This window comes from Labrus mixtus, chromosome 23 (assembly GCF_963584025.1).
Source record: "Labrus mixtus chromosome 23, fLabMix1.1, whole genome shotgun sequence".
Taxonomy (NCBI): Eukaryota; Metazoa; Chordata; class Actinopteri; order Labriformes; family Labridae; genus Labrus; species Labrus mixtus.
The window spans coordinates 2,266,313-2,282,948 of record NC_083634.1 but is presented as its reverse complement, the minus strand read 5'-3'; the positions used below and the strand labels follow the sequence as shown (position 1 = coordinate 2,282,948).

Below are 16,636 nucleotides of genomic sequence, written 5' to 3'. Positions count from 1 at the left end.
AAGCTGAGGAACCGTAATGGGACTCTGAGAACGGTCGATTACCACCCTCTCTCCACAGTCATTTGTCTTTTGTTTTTCCTTCATCTCCTCCCTCTGCATCCATCTCCTTTTATCACTTAACAAGAAAGAGCGTGCTTCCTCTTTCATCCTCAATCAAAAAAGCTTTTCTTATCAAATGGATCACATAACTTCATGTCTGGGTAATAAAGGCATCCCATCTCTCTTTTATTTTCCCTTCTCCCTCATCACGCTCTCTCTCTCGCCGTCCTATCATTTGCGATGCTTTCTTTCTCTGCAAACTCACAGAGGAGGTCGCTGGATTAATCAAAAGTCTTTTGAGGGAGAGACGGAGGGACAGGAAAAGGAGAAGAGGGGAGGGAAATGAAAGGGATGGAGGAGGAGGAGGAGGAGGGTGTTGCCAAATCAATCCCTCAAGTCAATTTGAGGGCTTGAGATCTTCAACACAATAAATAAACAAGGAGAAAGTGGAGATGGGACGAGGGAGAGGACACAGAGTTAAGCTGAGCAGAGGGCATCTGCAGGCCTGCACGCCGCGCTGCCGCTCTGCAGTAGTTTATTGTGCAGCCCAGTTGGTCTCTACTGGAATGAGAAGGATTATAGTCATCTGTGAGAAGTCGCACAGAGTTTAACTTCTGGACAGTCACCAGAGCTCTTTGTTATAATTCTTGTTTGAGTGAAGCTGCTGAATGTAAGCACTGTGATGTGCTGGTTACTGAGACTTCTGAAAGGGTCTTTAACTCGCCCCAAATAAGCTAAAGAAATGAACTTAACTGAACTCATCGTGTTCGATCATGGCCACTGCATCGACAAGCAAGCACACAACGCTTAGCTCTTCAAACTAGCAACAAACTGAAGATGTAAATATCCCTTGAGTATGAAAAAGCACAAGCTGACATGGGCTCAAATTGAAAGTAGTACAACCTAACTTCATACTGCAAACTAATATTCTACTCTATGAATCATAAACCATACAAACCACTACAATGCAATCTATATGGCAGTAGTATAAAGGAACTTGATGTATTCTACCATATGTTGCTAATAATATAATGAAATGCTAACACTTTCAATTAAATTCACAACATTCACCAATTACTTTTTGCCAATTAGCGACAGACTGCATTCATGTAGAATAAGGTACTAATAAGCGCTTAATAATGACTAATAAGCAGCTACTATGCTACTAATTAGCATGCTCATAAGAAACTAGTTAATGGTGAATATTGTGAGCTTACTTCTAAAAGTGTTGCCAATGAAATACATGCAAACTAAAATCAGATGTTTTTCAGAAGCTGTATTATGTGCTTCCTGGAGCATCCTGTAAAGCCATGTTTACATAAAATGCTTTCAGACCTAAAAAGAGTTCATCCTCTGCATCAAATGTGTTCTCTGTTGACCACATTTAACCATCGACTCTCTGTAGGTTCTCCTCCGCTCTTTAGTTGATATTGTGATCTTGTTGAACTAAACATAGCATTGCTATGAAGGCAGATATTGTCAGTACATAGCGTTGTATAGCGGACTCCATCTGCCACTCCCGGGTTGATGTTTTTACGTCACCTCTTCCCTCAGGAGACCCCCCTCTGACAGGGATGGTCTCCCCCAACTACAGAGAACCAACCAACCCACTCTTCATCAAACTGAAAACACTGAAACTCGAGGACTTGGTCGACTTTAAAACCACTCAAATCATGTGCAAAGTTCAAAATGATCAGATACCGAAAAGTATCCAAAAGTTTTTTCAGCAGAGGGACAGTAAACACAATCTCAGAACCAGCAGTAAGGACCAACATGAAACTACACTGTATTACAACGAAGGGTGTTAATTTATGGAACAGCTGCAGTGATGAAATGAAAACATGTAAAACATTAGGACAATTTAAAAACATTTTCAAGAATAAGATATATAACAAATATAAAATTGAACAGTCAATGAGAAGAATGGAATCAATATCAGTTGTAAGGTCTGTACCGTCTACCAATTAATGTGTGTAATACATTATATCTGTTGCTTTTGTTACTTAGTTATCTGATTTTATTTTTTAAAGCTTAGTCTTGGATTAATTTATTAAGCTAAAAAGATAAAAGTGGTAGGACTGGATCAGTTATTTAACTTCATCCTACACCCTTTTCGAACATGGACTGGTTAAGGAAAAACAAATCGAGCCACTACAGAAAGTATGCTTTGATTGCTGTTTGCTTTGTTTGTAATGTATATTTTTATTTTATTTTTAAAACATGTTCAAAATAAAATAAAATGAAATGAAATGAAAAGGTGCATGTCTGAAATACCAGATCCGGAGGATTTAAGCGGCAGTACTCCTGAATTTCTCTAGAATTTTTTGCGAGTGCATGTGTGAAAATGGCTACAGCGAGACAAAAAAATGACATTCACACATACTGTAGGGGAGATTCAGAGTCGTACAGTGTTAGGACTGTCGGAGGAAACAAGAGTATCCAAGTAAGAACCCACACATGCACTGCGAGAACATGCATGCTCATAGAAATGCCCATACCAGAATTCAAGAGGATTTATTGTCATGTTCATCTCAGTATTTCTTTGCACTACTCACCACTGCACTATTCTCTTATTTAGCCTTGTATATATTAGTGTTTTTTTTTGCTTATATTATGTTTAATGTGTCACTTTGTACATTGAGAGCACAGTTACTGAAGACAAATTCTGTGTGTGTGTAAGCATACATGGCCAATAAAGCTGATTCTGAATCAAGGACACATTGGACATGTGGCTGCAGCAGCTGGGGATCAAACCCCCAACCTGCCAATGGCGGGGCGACCGACTCTACCACTGAGCCCCTGCAACCCCATTAAGACATCCTTTTCTCTGTGTTTTTCATTGTTTGAAGTCAGCAACTTTTGAAATGTGAGTGGAATTGGAGTTGAGATTCGACCTCTGTCAGGTTCATTTGACTACCAGTGTGTTTATCAGATTAGCAGATCTTCTTGCTCTGAGGCAACACACTGCTAACCACTGTGCAGCCCCTTATCTTGAAAGAAGACAAACCACTGCAGAGGGATCAGTACAATGACAGCGGAATTAACACATCTGTAGAAAACAAGTTGATTTGAATTGAAACAGCCTGTCTATATTCACACGCTGCCATTTGTGTTGTTAAAAAATGAACTCAGCCGTCTCAACAGTAGATTAAGTAACTTGTAGCTGAGCTTCACGCCTGATTTCCCAGGTGGTCAATGACTCTGATGACAAGACAACTAACGTTCATTCTCCTGTTGTTTAACTTCTACCTCTTCCCCCAGGCTTTCCTCTCCATAACTGATTTCTTTTATCTGTCTTCCTTTAAGTCCATCTGTCTCTCTCTCGCTCCTTTCTTCTACTCTCTCTTGTTTTTTTTCGTCTTTTCACTCCGCCTTGTCATGAATTAACAACCTCTTTCTTATCTCACTGTGTGTTTTTTCTTCTTCACTCCATTTTTCTTCTTTATTTGTTTCATTTCAGGTCCCTCATGGCCTGCTGTCTTTCTCTCCATCCTGGGAAACCAATACTTTTCCATTTACATCCATTCATCTTTGTCCTATTTTACCCCGCAGCCTTTTTCTGTCTGTCTCTTCATCACTCTTTCTTGTCCAAGTCTCCCCTCTTTTATATCTTCTATCCTCCCCTCCAGGGGTGTGTCCAGACTTTTTGAACTGGGGTGGCCTAACTGGGGCACTGACTTGTTCAGGGGTGTCCAGTTTGTTTACACAAACATGAATGAAGAGCAATTATTAACCCTTCTGTCTGAACTAATCACATTAACTTTTAAGTAATGGCAAGGACTCAAAAAATAATTATGTCCAAAGTCACAATTCAAAGTATTTCAAAAATTGCTGCTGCTCTTCTGATATAGACCAAAAAAACAACTTTATTCTTTTATTCTTTTACACTTTAAAGGCTTAAAGCGTTCTCCTTTCATCATTATTCTCGTAAATTTATGACTATAATCTTGGAAATTTAGTTTAAACTCGAAATTTTAGATTATTTTTTTTTATGGTGTCCCTAATCCTCTGTCGTAAAACTATGTTGCACCCCAGCCTGAAAAGTGGATTTCAAAATAAGTCCCACCTTTGGCAAGGACAAAAAGTTAATAATAGTCAATAGTTTTGGGGTGGCACCTGGGTTGGCCAATAAGATTTCAAGGGTGGCCCATGCATACCCTGGCCATCCCTCTGGACACGCCCCTGCTCCCCTCCTGCATCTTTTAAAGGGATACTTCACCTGTTGAAACATGAATCTGTATTGACATTGGGTCATATATGTAGTAGAAATGTGAAATACATTTTGAAGTTGGTGTCTTCTTGGCCGAGAAAAGACAGAAAGTGTCTTTTTGGCTCATGTGGATGAAAGACACCAAATCCCAGAATGCACAGCACTGCAGACCACTCCCACTAAGGTCAGGTTTACAGACATGTTTACTTCAACAAATAAGGCCGTTTCCTCAACTGATTCCGAGATTTCTTCCAGAATTGATCTTGGAAATTCCTGCCAGAAAATAGACTCTATGTCTGTGTCCACAGACAAACAGTGAGAGCACCAACACTATCAGTCCGCCCCAGCTCGAGCCGGCCCGGGCTCCTCGTCCTGCCAGTAATATAGCAATATAGCCGCGAGACGGTTGCTGCCGACAGGCTGGTCTTGTGTCTCGGCTGCTGTGTGTGATGTGCTGGGTTTGTTGTCTCGTTGTTCTCCACACTCTATGAGATCTGAACTGTTAAATCTGTCATGAGTTGTCGTCATGTGTGGTGTCTCACATTTTAAAAATCTTTGAAGGTGTGCCATGCCTTAGTATTCTTCATGATCCTCTTCTCATCCTCACAAGCCCGCTCTGGTACTCTTACACCTTCCTCATCTTGCTTTCCATGTTCACATTTCCTCTTAGATGCTGCAGCCACGACACGGTGCAAAGTTTTCCTCATTTCCATTTCAAGTCTTGAATCCTTTTTCTCTGTGCCCTCTGCAGAAGTGTTATCGAGCACTGGGGAGAGTTAAACAGAGCAGAAGCGTTGTCTTGTTTCCAGAGCAGAGAAAGAGATAAGTAAAACTGTCCCTCCAACAGTGTGAGATAGTAATTACAGTGGATAAAAGTCGGGGAATCATGTTCTTACTTATGGCTCTTCATCACACAAAAGTCAATAGCTTTCATCTCCCTCTGTCACTCTCTGTACTTCTCCTTTCTCCTTTAATCTGTTCTACTCTCTAGTCTGTCAAAATGTCTGTCTTCCTGTCTCATCTCGGCTTCTCGCTCTCCTCCTCTCCAAGAAACAGAATTTACAAAAATTCAAATCCACTAACAATCACACCAGCGTCTCCGACACTTTCTCAGAGCATTTATTCTCTCTGTGCAGCCTTTTATTTTTTTTTCTATTTTTAATCTTCCCTAAACTCCTCTGAGAGCTGTTTCCTTCCATGTCTTTTTTCTTAATCTAGCTTTTTAGTGACAGAACCCCGGAGATGCTTGTTATGCCCCTAAAATCTGCTGTTGTTCCTATAGCTGTTTGATTAACTCCATGGACACAGAAACACAGGCAAAGGCTAATGCACATTTAAAGGCCCTGAAAACTCATTTTCTAAGTCCTCTTACTGGTCACGTTTATTTGCTAATGCACAAAAGTGTTGTTTTCCTTCCCTCTGTTTGCCGATGATTCATTTGCTCACTGTTTACTGCTGGTTTGAATTGTTGGTAAAAGGTTATCTCCACTTTTTTGTCTAATTTCTGCTCAAAAATAACTAATCACACATATTCTAGACTACATTCACCCTGACAAGTACAGACAAACAACTTATTAAAATAAATAAAATGCAAAAAAATAAGGCCTGCAATGCTTGTGATAAGTAAAAATATCTACCAATAATCTCTATTTAGCACAGAGTGGACATGCACCACTGATAAAGCAGACACACAGGTGATGTCTGTGTGTGGGGAGAAACTTGGGGTTAAGTGTCTTGTCCAAGGACACATCGACATGTGACTGCAGGAGCTCGGGGAGCGAACCCCCGACCTTCCAAAAATCCAGCCGCCAACCCAAAACATGATGTTTAAAGTCATTTTACGTTACTATTTAGTTTTTTGGTAAGGCATCTTGTGACCACCTAAGTGGCCCCTGAGCCCTACTTTGGGAACCCTGACTTAGACTTTGAACAGATAACAGAATGCTTCCTGCAGCAAAGGTCTTGTTTCTTGTCTACAGATTCTACATCTATATGCAGCAAACACTTTAGAGATTACCTGTAGTTTGAACCTTGTGCATCCAACAGATGTCTTATTAATCCAACTAATCAAACAACAACCTAAAAAGTCTACTTGAACTCCATGTTATTAACCATTGAATCATAGAAGGTCAAAGAACTGTGTCTACTTATTCAAAGCACTGCATTTACAATTGAAAATATCTTGTGAGATACATACATACATTTTACACAAAAATAAAAAAATCCTGAATCCCTTATATTCATGACTCAAGTTTTTAATTATTGTTAGGCTTGTCATATCAATCCTTTTTGTATGACCACACAAATATGTAGGCTAATGGGACACTACTATAGGCATTTTCTGACAGTATTGGAGCTTTTTCATAGTTCTCTAGGAACTGTTGGAACCCTCCCCCTTTTTTGATTTCGCACTGCAGGAACTATGAACTATTTTTTAGTTCCTAGAACCTAACTTTAGAGGAACCTTTACTAGCTCCTGCTTTAGAGTAGAAAATCGCCCAGCATTATGGTGGTGTGAATGCAGACAGAAAATAAATAGACCCCCATGGTGTTTAGTTCATAAGGAACTCCCTAGTGGATGGTTACTTTTCAAAAGGTCCCAGAACTATTTGGTCAGAAAATTTAAATGAATGAAATAAATGGGAACCCACAGTGGCTAAAAAGTTGAATAACTGAGTTTTAAAGGCATAGTACTTGAACGGTAGACAAATTGTAAAGATAAACAGATTTAACATAAAGTGGCTAAAATGTGCTAGAACATCAGTAAAGCTCTTATACAGCACCTTCTACCCTAATAAATAGATCATAAATCTCAACTCCCTCGCCATACCCCTCTCTCCTGGCGTCTTTCCTCTCTCAGCTTCATTACATAACAGCTTGGACGAGCCAAGAACAGAGAAGGAGAGAGGAGCAGGGGGCGGGAGGAGGGGGTGGCAGCTCCTTTGACCTCCCACCAGAGGGGGGAGACACAGTGATTGAGGAGCCATCAGTTGTGTGCCAGCTGCTCCTCCATCGCTCCCTCCCTTATCATCCTCGCGTTTTTTCCCCCTCCCCTTTCGCGCTTCCTCTCTCTCTTCCTCTGCCAACCTGTCTTGTCTCGCTGGCTCACTTTTCTCTGGCGGATTCCACTGTGGCCTCTTTCGCTTTCTCCCACTCGTCTCTGATCCCCTTTCTCTGTTCCCTTCCTTTTGACACTTTTTTGCTTTAATATACAGTCAGCATCCAGCTTTGTGACAACTTCCTCAACCGCCTAGTTATGGAAACCCTGAGGGAACGTAGTAAAAAAAACAGAGAAAAAAAGTATTGCAAGGCCATGCAAAAGCCACATTATTCACTTTTTGTTCCATGACAACCCCTCAGGGCTTCAGAACCTCCTTCCAGCTTTTGTCCCCACACCAACCTTTCCCTTCTGCCCAGAGGAGTTAGGAGGTGAAGCCCAGGTCGGAGGAGAGGTGCCAAGAGGGAGTCAAGTCCCCCTATGTGCTCGTGCTCTCTCCTGCTCCCTGTAGGTCATATGTTCGGTGTCAGAACAACTGGTCACAGCGGGTCAGACGTATAAAAAGGAGTGTGAGGAGAATCAACGGTTAAAGGGGAAAGGGTTGAGATACAGTGGTGGAGGAAGGTGAGGTGGTGATCTTCGGTGAGACCCTTGAATGTCAACCCTTGAGAATTCTTGTGTGGGAAGTTCATAAGTGGTGAACCCAAACTCAATGCAGGGGGGTGAAATACTCACAATGTTAAATGTACATAAACAGTTTAAGTATCTCCCAGCGTCGGCAATATTGCAGGTGTGGTGAACAGGGAACTGAGTCAGAAGGAAAATCTCTCAATCTTCCCGGTCAACGTTCGTTCCAACCCTCACCTATGGTTATGAGTTAAAGGGTAGGGACAGAAACAATAAGTTTGCGGATACAAGCAGCCGAAATGAGTATCCTCCGGAGGGTGGATGGGCTCAGCCTTAGAGATAGGGGGAGGCATTTAGAGGGAGCTCCGAGTAGAGCCACTTCTTTGCATCGAAAGGTAGGTGATGCCTCCCTTTGGAGGATTTCCGGGCACGCCCAACTGGGTGAGGACCAATGGATAGACCCAGAGATCCCAGGATGGATTATATTACTTTCTGGCCTGGGAATCCCTGGGGATCCCCCAGGAGGAGCTGGAAAACGTTGCTGGGGAGAGGGAAGTCTAGGTACTTTGCCTGCTGCCACCGCGACCCAACCTCTGATAAGAGTAAGAAAGTGGATGGATGGAAGTAAATAGTTATTCTCCATGTCAGTGAGCAAAAATTTCAAGCAAATTAATCTAGATTGGAAGCACAGTATTTTTTTCTTTACAAAAATCAATGCATTGCAATGATTCGTTATTGCACACATTCGGTTGAAAGTTCAATCCACAGACTGTATGGTTCAAACAGATGATGATGATGACTGGTGCGTTCATATTGATGAACATCAAGTCGTAGCTCAAGGTCAACCTTACTGTCATTGGAAAGAGGTGTTGGTTTTGTTAAAGCAATGCTAAGTTTTGCAAGATCTTGTACTTGTAAATCTTTGGATTAGCCCCCACCTCCCATCCCCCAAAAAAAGATAAAATAATTGATCGTGTTTGTTGGTCTCGTTTGAAACTTGACCCCCTGCCTTCTAGATGAAAGTTTCTTTTGGACTTTGCGACCTTTCAATCTGCCCCGACAGCCTTCCCTTCCTTTTAAAACTAATAACCTGACTTTCAAAAAGCTTTCATGTTGCAGTCATAAAACACACTCCCAATTAAAGTACATTACTTGAAAGTTTGGCTGATGGATGGAAGAGGAATCTTCGTGCCATGAATAGAAAATCCATTTATTATAATTCCGTGACTATTTAGATGCCACAGAAATTGGCTCGCTACTTTCTGTCTTATGAAGTTTTCATGCCCACATTTGTTTGAGTGCACATTTCCGGAGACACCCAGTAGATCAGTACCAGAGTTTGCCAAGAACTCAGTCGGAAGAAGAGCCTTAGATATGAATCACACTGTGGTTCCTTAATTATTTATCCCATTTGTTGCTGATTTGGCCCTTTTTTTTTTTGTCTTCTTGCCGTCCTTCGCGGGAGGGTGAATAATTACAGTCCTGCACGAACATACACACGTACACACTTTTGAAAGGAGTCGAAGGTGATTGAAGGTGATACCAATTACATGTTGTCTAAATCAGAAAAAAGTACATGTTAATGTCTGCGAGCCCTAAGAAGTGCACCTTACAGACTCTCACTGACAAAATGTCTGAGTGCCGGGGTGCACCTAGACACCACTGAGTGCTCTCTATTGGACGTAATGGCACTGGTCTGGAAGATGTCAAATTTATGCTTTTAGTGTGAAAGCCTCTCAAAAATGTGACAGAGTTTTGTTACATCATAGAAGATGGACAGAGACTTTGACGAGGGATGCTGATAGCTGAGTTCTTACACTGTTTGAATGAATTATAGAGACTTAAGAGAGTTTGAGGAAGTTTTGTTTTTTAATGCAAACCCTTTATCCTTCTATGCCCAGATCAAGTCAGGAACCTCATGGTTTAGACGTCAACACGTCACATCTGTGTGTCATGGACATGTTGACATTGAACTGGCAAAATTTGCATTTTACCAAAATCAACCGACAAAATCCACAGGATAAATTCCCGAGACTCTGGGTGACATTGAACTCCTAGCATAACAGTAAAAGACTACCACCTCTGATGAGCCTTTTGAAAAATTATACAAAAATCCATTACTTTTTGCATGCTGCCCTGCATGTGATCAATCCAAGAGGCAACTTCTGGTGTTGGAAAATGAAGCCAATGCGAAAGTGCAAAATCCTACAGCTTGGCCAACATCTGCTTGTGGCCGGTTGCGGAAGCATGGGAAGTCACATATACACCCAGTTACCAACAAGCAATCCGGTTTGGTTCAGTACAGTTTGGTACAGTTCGGTATGTTAAACCCTGATCTTGATTGCGTGTCCACATCCAACCGTACCTTCATTTGGTAAGGGGAGTGTAAGCCAGATGGAGATAGCCGCATTAGCTACAGTATGTAATAGTGTGACATCATAGCAGCTCAACACAGTGTAGGCAGCTTTTAATTAAGTTCAACGTTCAAGAAGAACAGGACACAGTAAACAAGGGACCCTTGAGGGTGGGATCGGTACCCTAGACACCCCAACAGAAGGGTACCAAAAAAGTAGAACGGTACGGATCCCTTATTTTGCTACTATTCCCAACGTTTGACGGTGGAAACTCCAATAAATGGGTATAGTACCGAACTGAACTGAACTGAACCGGACCGCTTGGTGGAAATGGGGCTATAGACACACCACATTCAAAAAAGCTTGTTTTTAACAGCAGAAAGTAACATGTTTACAGCCCGGTTCAAAAAACGCAATTGGCCTGATTAGCTCACTTCTCATTGGGCACACACTGTATGGGGAATTATACTTTTTAATAAGTCATACGGTTTTTTTTTAAATTCACAACAAGGCGACGAGCTGACCTGATTGGCATTGGCTTTGTATGTGAGCTCCCATTGTTCACTTAAAGAGGCCAAGTCATCACTATCACACAACTATAAAGAATTACTATATACTCCCTGGTTGTACTAGTCCAATGAGAATAAGTGTTAGTGCCAATTATATAAAACAATATGTTACATATCAGGGGAATACTCTGAAGAAAATGTTAGTTGGCATCTCAGGTGCAAGGCTGGATTACAGAGAGGAAATGGGCCACTGCCCGAGGACCCAGGACTACAGGGTGTGAAAAAAAAGGTTGTGAGGTAATTGGTTTACAGTAATGTGTTTAATCATAACTTTATATGAGTATACCATAAAAGCTATACTAAAGCATAATATCACTTTAAGTGACACAGGGCCTGTTTTATAACATTATCGAGGGACCTTGTTTTGGAGAAGGGCCTTGTGTTTGAAATCTTGTTTAAACATCTTCATTATATTTTGCTTATGGGGTGCATAATTCTTAAATCAATTAGGATTTAATCACATTTTGCACCCAGCCCTGGGACCAGGATACTTTGAAAAGAGAGGGAGAGGAACAGGGGGTTGATACGCCCCACGATCCCAAAGCAGATTAATCTTTGCATCTTTGGTCAGTGAAGCTCCTGACTATCAAGAAACACTTTGTTCATCCGGTTTGTACATTTCATGCTCTCTATTGGCCGTAACAAAAAGAAAGAAAACGCCCCACAAAAAAAGAGATTTCAGGGGGGTAAATTGAACTCTTAAAAAGTCTCTGGGGATACTAATGCAGATAAGTCTGACAGTCAGTACGTTAAAGTGCATGCTCACACAGCTATTTCTGCCAGTTCAATATTCTGTGCAGCCAGGTAGATGATTGTGCTGCTGATTGATACTCACTTACAATAATGTCAATCACTCAACGATTCCTGCATGAACGCAGACATAATCAAGTTGGATAAAAAAAAGTGCACAATTTACGAGTTTAACAGGACTTACCTGTCAAACCCTGAGAATGCAAAAGAGCCCAGGACAGCATTAAACTAGATCCTGGGATTGATGGAAGTAAAGTCGTCATAAGTCAAACTGTCGCTAGCACAATGAAGGGTGACCTCTGCTGACTGGAGTCTGGTGAAATGTGGGGGGGGAGTGAGGTCTCCAGTGTAAATTCTTCAACATTTTGATTAGAGTCCTCTTTCCCTTTTAAGGAAACCCTAAACACAGCACTCAATGAAACCATTTGCAAAGCGATACAGCCTGATTTGTATAATCTTCCTGGGACTTGAGGTCGCGGTGGAAAAGTTGACAACTATGGGCCACAGGATCTTTTTAGTTCCTTGAATATAAGTCCCTGAACCTTTTAGTTCTGGGGAAACTTTGGTCGAAACGAGGTTTGATATTCAGTCGCTGCAGGAGCGCTGTTACGCAACAGCATTCTTTACATTTCTCTGGAAAGAGACCCTGTTTGCCTTGAGATATTCCCTACTGTATTATGTGATGAATATTTCAGATTGGACATTAAAGTGTTTCAAATTCAGAGTACAGGGATGTTTGCCTCGTTGACGGTGTGCTGTTACATAAGAGGGAGTAGGTTTATCCGGTTTCATGTGGAGGTGATGTGAGCCTAATTTAACAAAACAGCTGTTGGAAAAGTGTACCCTAAGCTCATTGGACTTCTCCCCAAGGGGTTGTTACTCAAAACCCCGTCTTTAAGAGTGGTGTCTTAAATCGCTCTACTCGTCCAAATTGAAATAAACACTTCTTGTCACACGCTACAGCAAGTTTCCAACCAGTGAACACAATCCTGCCAATGTACTAAGTAGAGTAAATACATTCTGTTAAATGTTCTTTCTGGGACAAATGCCAATGTCAAACCAGGTAACAATGTGCTGCCACTAGTTCACTGACATCTTAACAAAATGCTGAAATCACAACATTTCAACGGGAAGCACAACTGAAAGTGAAGCTTTTCTCTCCTCTGTGTAGATTGTAAATCCCCAAAAAATTGTGCTAGCATGATGTTTTCCATCCAAAGCTGTGATTGGACGGGGGAAAAAAAGCTGTGTTGCCACATCAGGGATATTCCATGATACAGTATTGATCGCTTTAGGAGGTGCCGAAGGGAGTCAAGGGACTTAAAGGGATCATGGGATATGATGTTTTTGGTCAGTAATCACCCAGGTGATGACCACCTCTAGCAGTGTGAGGTGTGTGTTTACAGGGTTATATTGCTGGTGTGTGTGTGTGTGTGTGTGTGTGTGTGTGTGTGTGTGTGTGTGTGTGTGTGTGTGTGTGTGTGTGTGTGTGTGTGTGTGTGTGTGTGTGTGGGGGGGGGGGGGGGGGATGGGTACATCTGCAGACTGAACAACTGAAAACGACAACAGGTTTTTGTTCTAATGAGCTGAGCTTTAAGTCTTGACTCAGACCCTTACAGGATTCTCTGCTACCTTTCATGTGGTTTGTCAAATAGCAGTTGCAAGATGAGCACATATAGAATCCACCAACCAAGGGCCAAGGGTAGCATTGGGATTTTATATGCAAGAGACCAAAACTGTCATGACTACAGATTAAGGTAGCAATTATCAATGTTGCTGTTTTAAAGTTCTGCAGTGCTTGTGGCATGACTGTGGGAAAGGAAATGATCCATCCAACTTTTTTGTTCAGATGGAAGTGTCCCAACAACTCTTTGATTGCCAGATTTTTGTACATTTGTATGGATCCCAGAGAACACATCCTGCTGTCTTTTTTGCTTCATCGGGGGCGTGTGAACAACAACATTTCAACATTTTGTTTCTTGACAATGAATATAGTTTACCTAGTGCACTCCGATCCTGGAACGTTTTAATTTATGGTGTCATGTAAGCCCATGAGGGCAGGGCATATAAATGTATGTATGCCACAATAATAAAATAAAAAACATCAAACTTCTACCGTCAGTGTGTGAATGTGTAGGTGTATCCTACGGTGTAGGAGCACTGAGTAGTCAGAAGACTAGAAAAGCGCTATATAAGCTCAAGTCCATTTACCATACACCATGACTAGAAAAGTGGACTCAGTGGAGTACACATCTCAGCCAGCTGTTTCGGTGGGCATTTGGGTTCAACACAATCCATCAACATCAACGTCAAAATGAAAGATAAGAGGTTCTGCCATCAACATGAACTGCTCAGCCGTGCAGGGCATCTAACTGTGATTTAAAAATGAAACGGCCTTTAGGACGGGGAACAATGCACTGTGGTTGGTTACATATTTGTATCATGTATTCTCAGAGAACTGTGAACTTGTGTTGAACTGGGAGTAGGGTACGGTGTAACAAATGTCACATTACAAGTAATATATATAGATTTAATTAATACTTCTATTAGCAACAGATCTTGGGGTTGGGGTCTTTATTGTCGATCCATTGATTTATTTTGGAAAACTTAGTAACTTCTCTTTAAAAGCAACAGAATTAATTATACTCTTAAATGTAACTAGAAACAATGTATGGTGTAATCCTCTTGGGAAGGTTTGGGCTTCAATGACTTGCCTTCTCCACTCATCATCCTGTGCCCTTGTGCTGCTTGGACAGACACAATTAAACACGTTCTGTTTTTTCCCCCCCAGAGCTGATGATGGAAGTGTGAGCCATCTGGCTTCCTTCTCATCTCTGTGTTGAGGGTTGCACATGTGTCATATGGACAGACAGGGTGGTACCACGTTAATCTACGGTCGAGGATAGACAACAATTAAGGATTTCAAAGATGGTGGATAACCTCAGTCTTGAGAGGAGTTAGATATTGTCATTAAATATTAATGGTTCAGTTGAATAGAGAACAAACCATATGACGTATTTTTGTAGGCCAACCCTGAAGTAGCATCTCCATGGGGTCTAACGAGAATTCTCCTATGGGATTTTTTCATTGGATTTTGGATCACTGCAGAAAATAAGCTCTGTGGCAAACACATGTTTCTGAAGCGTAGGCGTTTTGTTCAGCAGGATAATCTTCACTGAAGAACACCATTTTTATGATGTTTGAAGTGTTAATGCGGCCGACAGAAGTAAAAAGCTAACGTTATGCTACAAGCTAACTACACCACGGTCGGATGATTGTACACAATAATCACCTTAACCAAAAGATTAAACCTACAGGAGACATCTCCGACTAGTGAGAGAGTTCCCGGCCTCTGTGTCCGGCGTGACGTTTAATGTCCCCAACAACCACTGTAGTCACATTTAGCCACTTGTTAGCAACCGCCTTTTTAAAGACGTGTAAAAACTTCAAAATTCATAAGTGTGGGTATTACCTAACGTAGTTTATGTGGTCTAACAAAACACCAACATCTCTTAAGCTTGTGTTAACCACAGACCTTATTTCAGGCGTCTAATCACAAACCCATTCAAAATCCCCGTTGACTTTTAGATGTTAGACCCCATGGCGCTCAAATGCTAATTTACTTCTGGGTTTTAGGACTCATTCCTGTGGCGCTCTATTTAGATGAATTTCTAACAGGCAGACAGAATATTTAGATCCCAATGTACCTTCTACTTTGCAACATGTGATTGATTGAGTCCTTATCCAGGGAAGTGGAGATTAGAGAAGGGGAGCAGAAGACACCACTACACTCTGGATTAAACAGATTTGAATAATCTTCACAGTCATTTAGATTTTGTTAGTATCCTGTATAAAAATTCTATAGGAATCACAATGCCTGACTTTCATCAGTTCCTGGGATAAGTAGGGAACATCATCTGGCGATGGTAGCTTCATAGCATTCAGCAGCTTTTAAACTAAGATTGAGAGCACACACACACCTACCCTGCATTGTATACACAAACACTTTGGAGTTATCAGTGAATACATGAAGTTTGTACTTTAAAGTTCAGGTTGATTGTGAAGGAAACAATCTTGAATGTGTTTGAAAAAGTCACTCCGTGCCAGGGACCTGCTGTGATACATTATGTAACGTGAACAAATCCCATTTAGCTGGCGGTCACCCAGCGCACCTCGCCAAGTGTGAATACATTTTCAGCCTGATTGATCCTAGAGTGAAACAATCCAGAAAGCACGGCAGTGATGTTTGTGTTGTCCTTTTGCTATTGAAACGTTCCCATGTAAGAGCGTCCTATCCTTTTTTTAAATGTCCGTTGGCGTGGTGTATCTGGGGAAACTCCCAGTGAATGACATTGCTATACGAAAAACAAGCAGCCAAAATGTCTGTTTGATTGTTCACTTACAGAAGGAGCTGCTTTCGTCCTTTGTGCCTTCCATGGTGCCATCCGGCAGCATCTGGAGGTAAAAGCCGTGTCTGCAGTAAAGCCGTGTGACGATGCCCTTCAGCTGGGGCTCTGCAGAGCAAACACAGGGTTAAACACACGTTAGCATCGAGGGACACATGCACAAACACTTCCTCGGCGTACATATTAATGCACGACGACGCCACCTATTAGCATGCACTTTGACTAAACAAGAGGCAGGTCTTGATATTTGCACTGTGAAATAGTCAAACAGGGAAGTGTGTGTGTGTGTGTGTGTGTGTGTGTGTGTGTGTGTGTGACTGTGGCCTTCAGGAGGACTGATAGGACCGCAGTGACTGTTCAAGTGAGGCAAGCAAGATGTTCATTCTGTCTGTATGTTTGTGTCTAATACATCTAGTCCATGTCTGTCTGTGTCTCTGTAGCAACTGTCTACTCCACAACGGGGCTAGCTTGTCACACATGCTAGCCACCTTAAGGGACTAGAGGCACAAACATGTCTGAACCTTCAAATTCCAGTAGTTTAGAAAGGATATTAGTGTCAGGATAGCAAGCTTTGTGCTTAGCTTTGTGTTATTTTAACGTTAAGCATCAAGAAAGATCTGCTTTCTTGGAGTATATGGTTGCTAGCTGGAAATAAGCCCCCAAACAGCCCCTTAATGTCTCTC

At 41.6% G+C, this 16,636-nt stretch overlaps 1 protein-coding gene across 1 annotated transcript in view; it reads right to left on the bottom strand.

Annotated features, from left to right (window-relative positions):
* Positions 1 to 16,636, bottom strand: part of fgf11a (fibroblast growth factor 11a) — a 112,812-nt gene that overhangs the window by 36,752 nt on the left and 59,424 nt on the right. Inside the window, exon 3 of the mRNA XM_061031474.1 lies at positions 15,951 to 16,061. Coding sequence (XP_060887457.1) covers positions 15,951 to 16,061 — 111 coding nt within the window. The remainder of the gene's footprint in view (positions 1 to 15,950; positions 16,062 to 16,636) is intronic.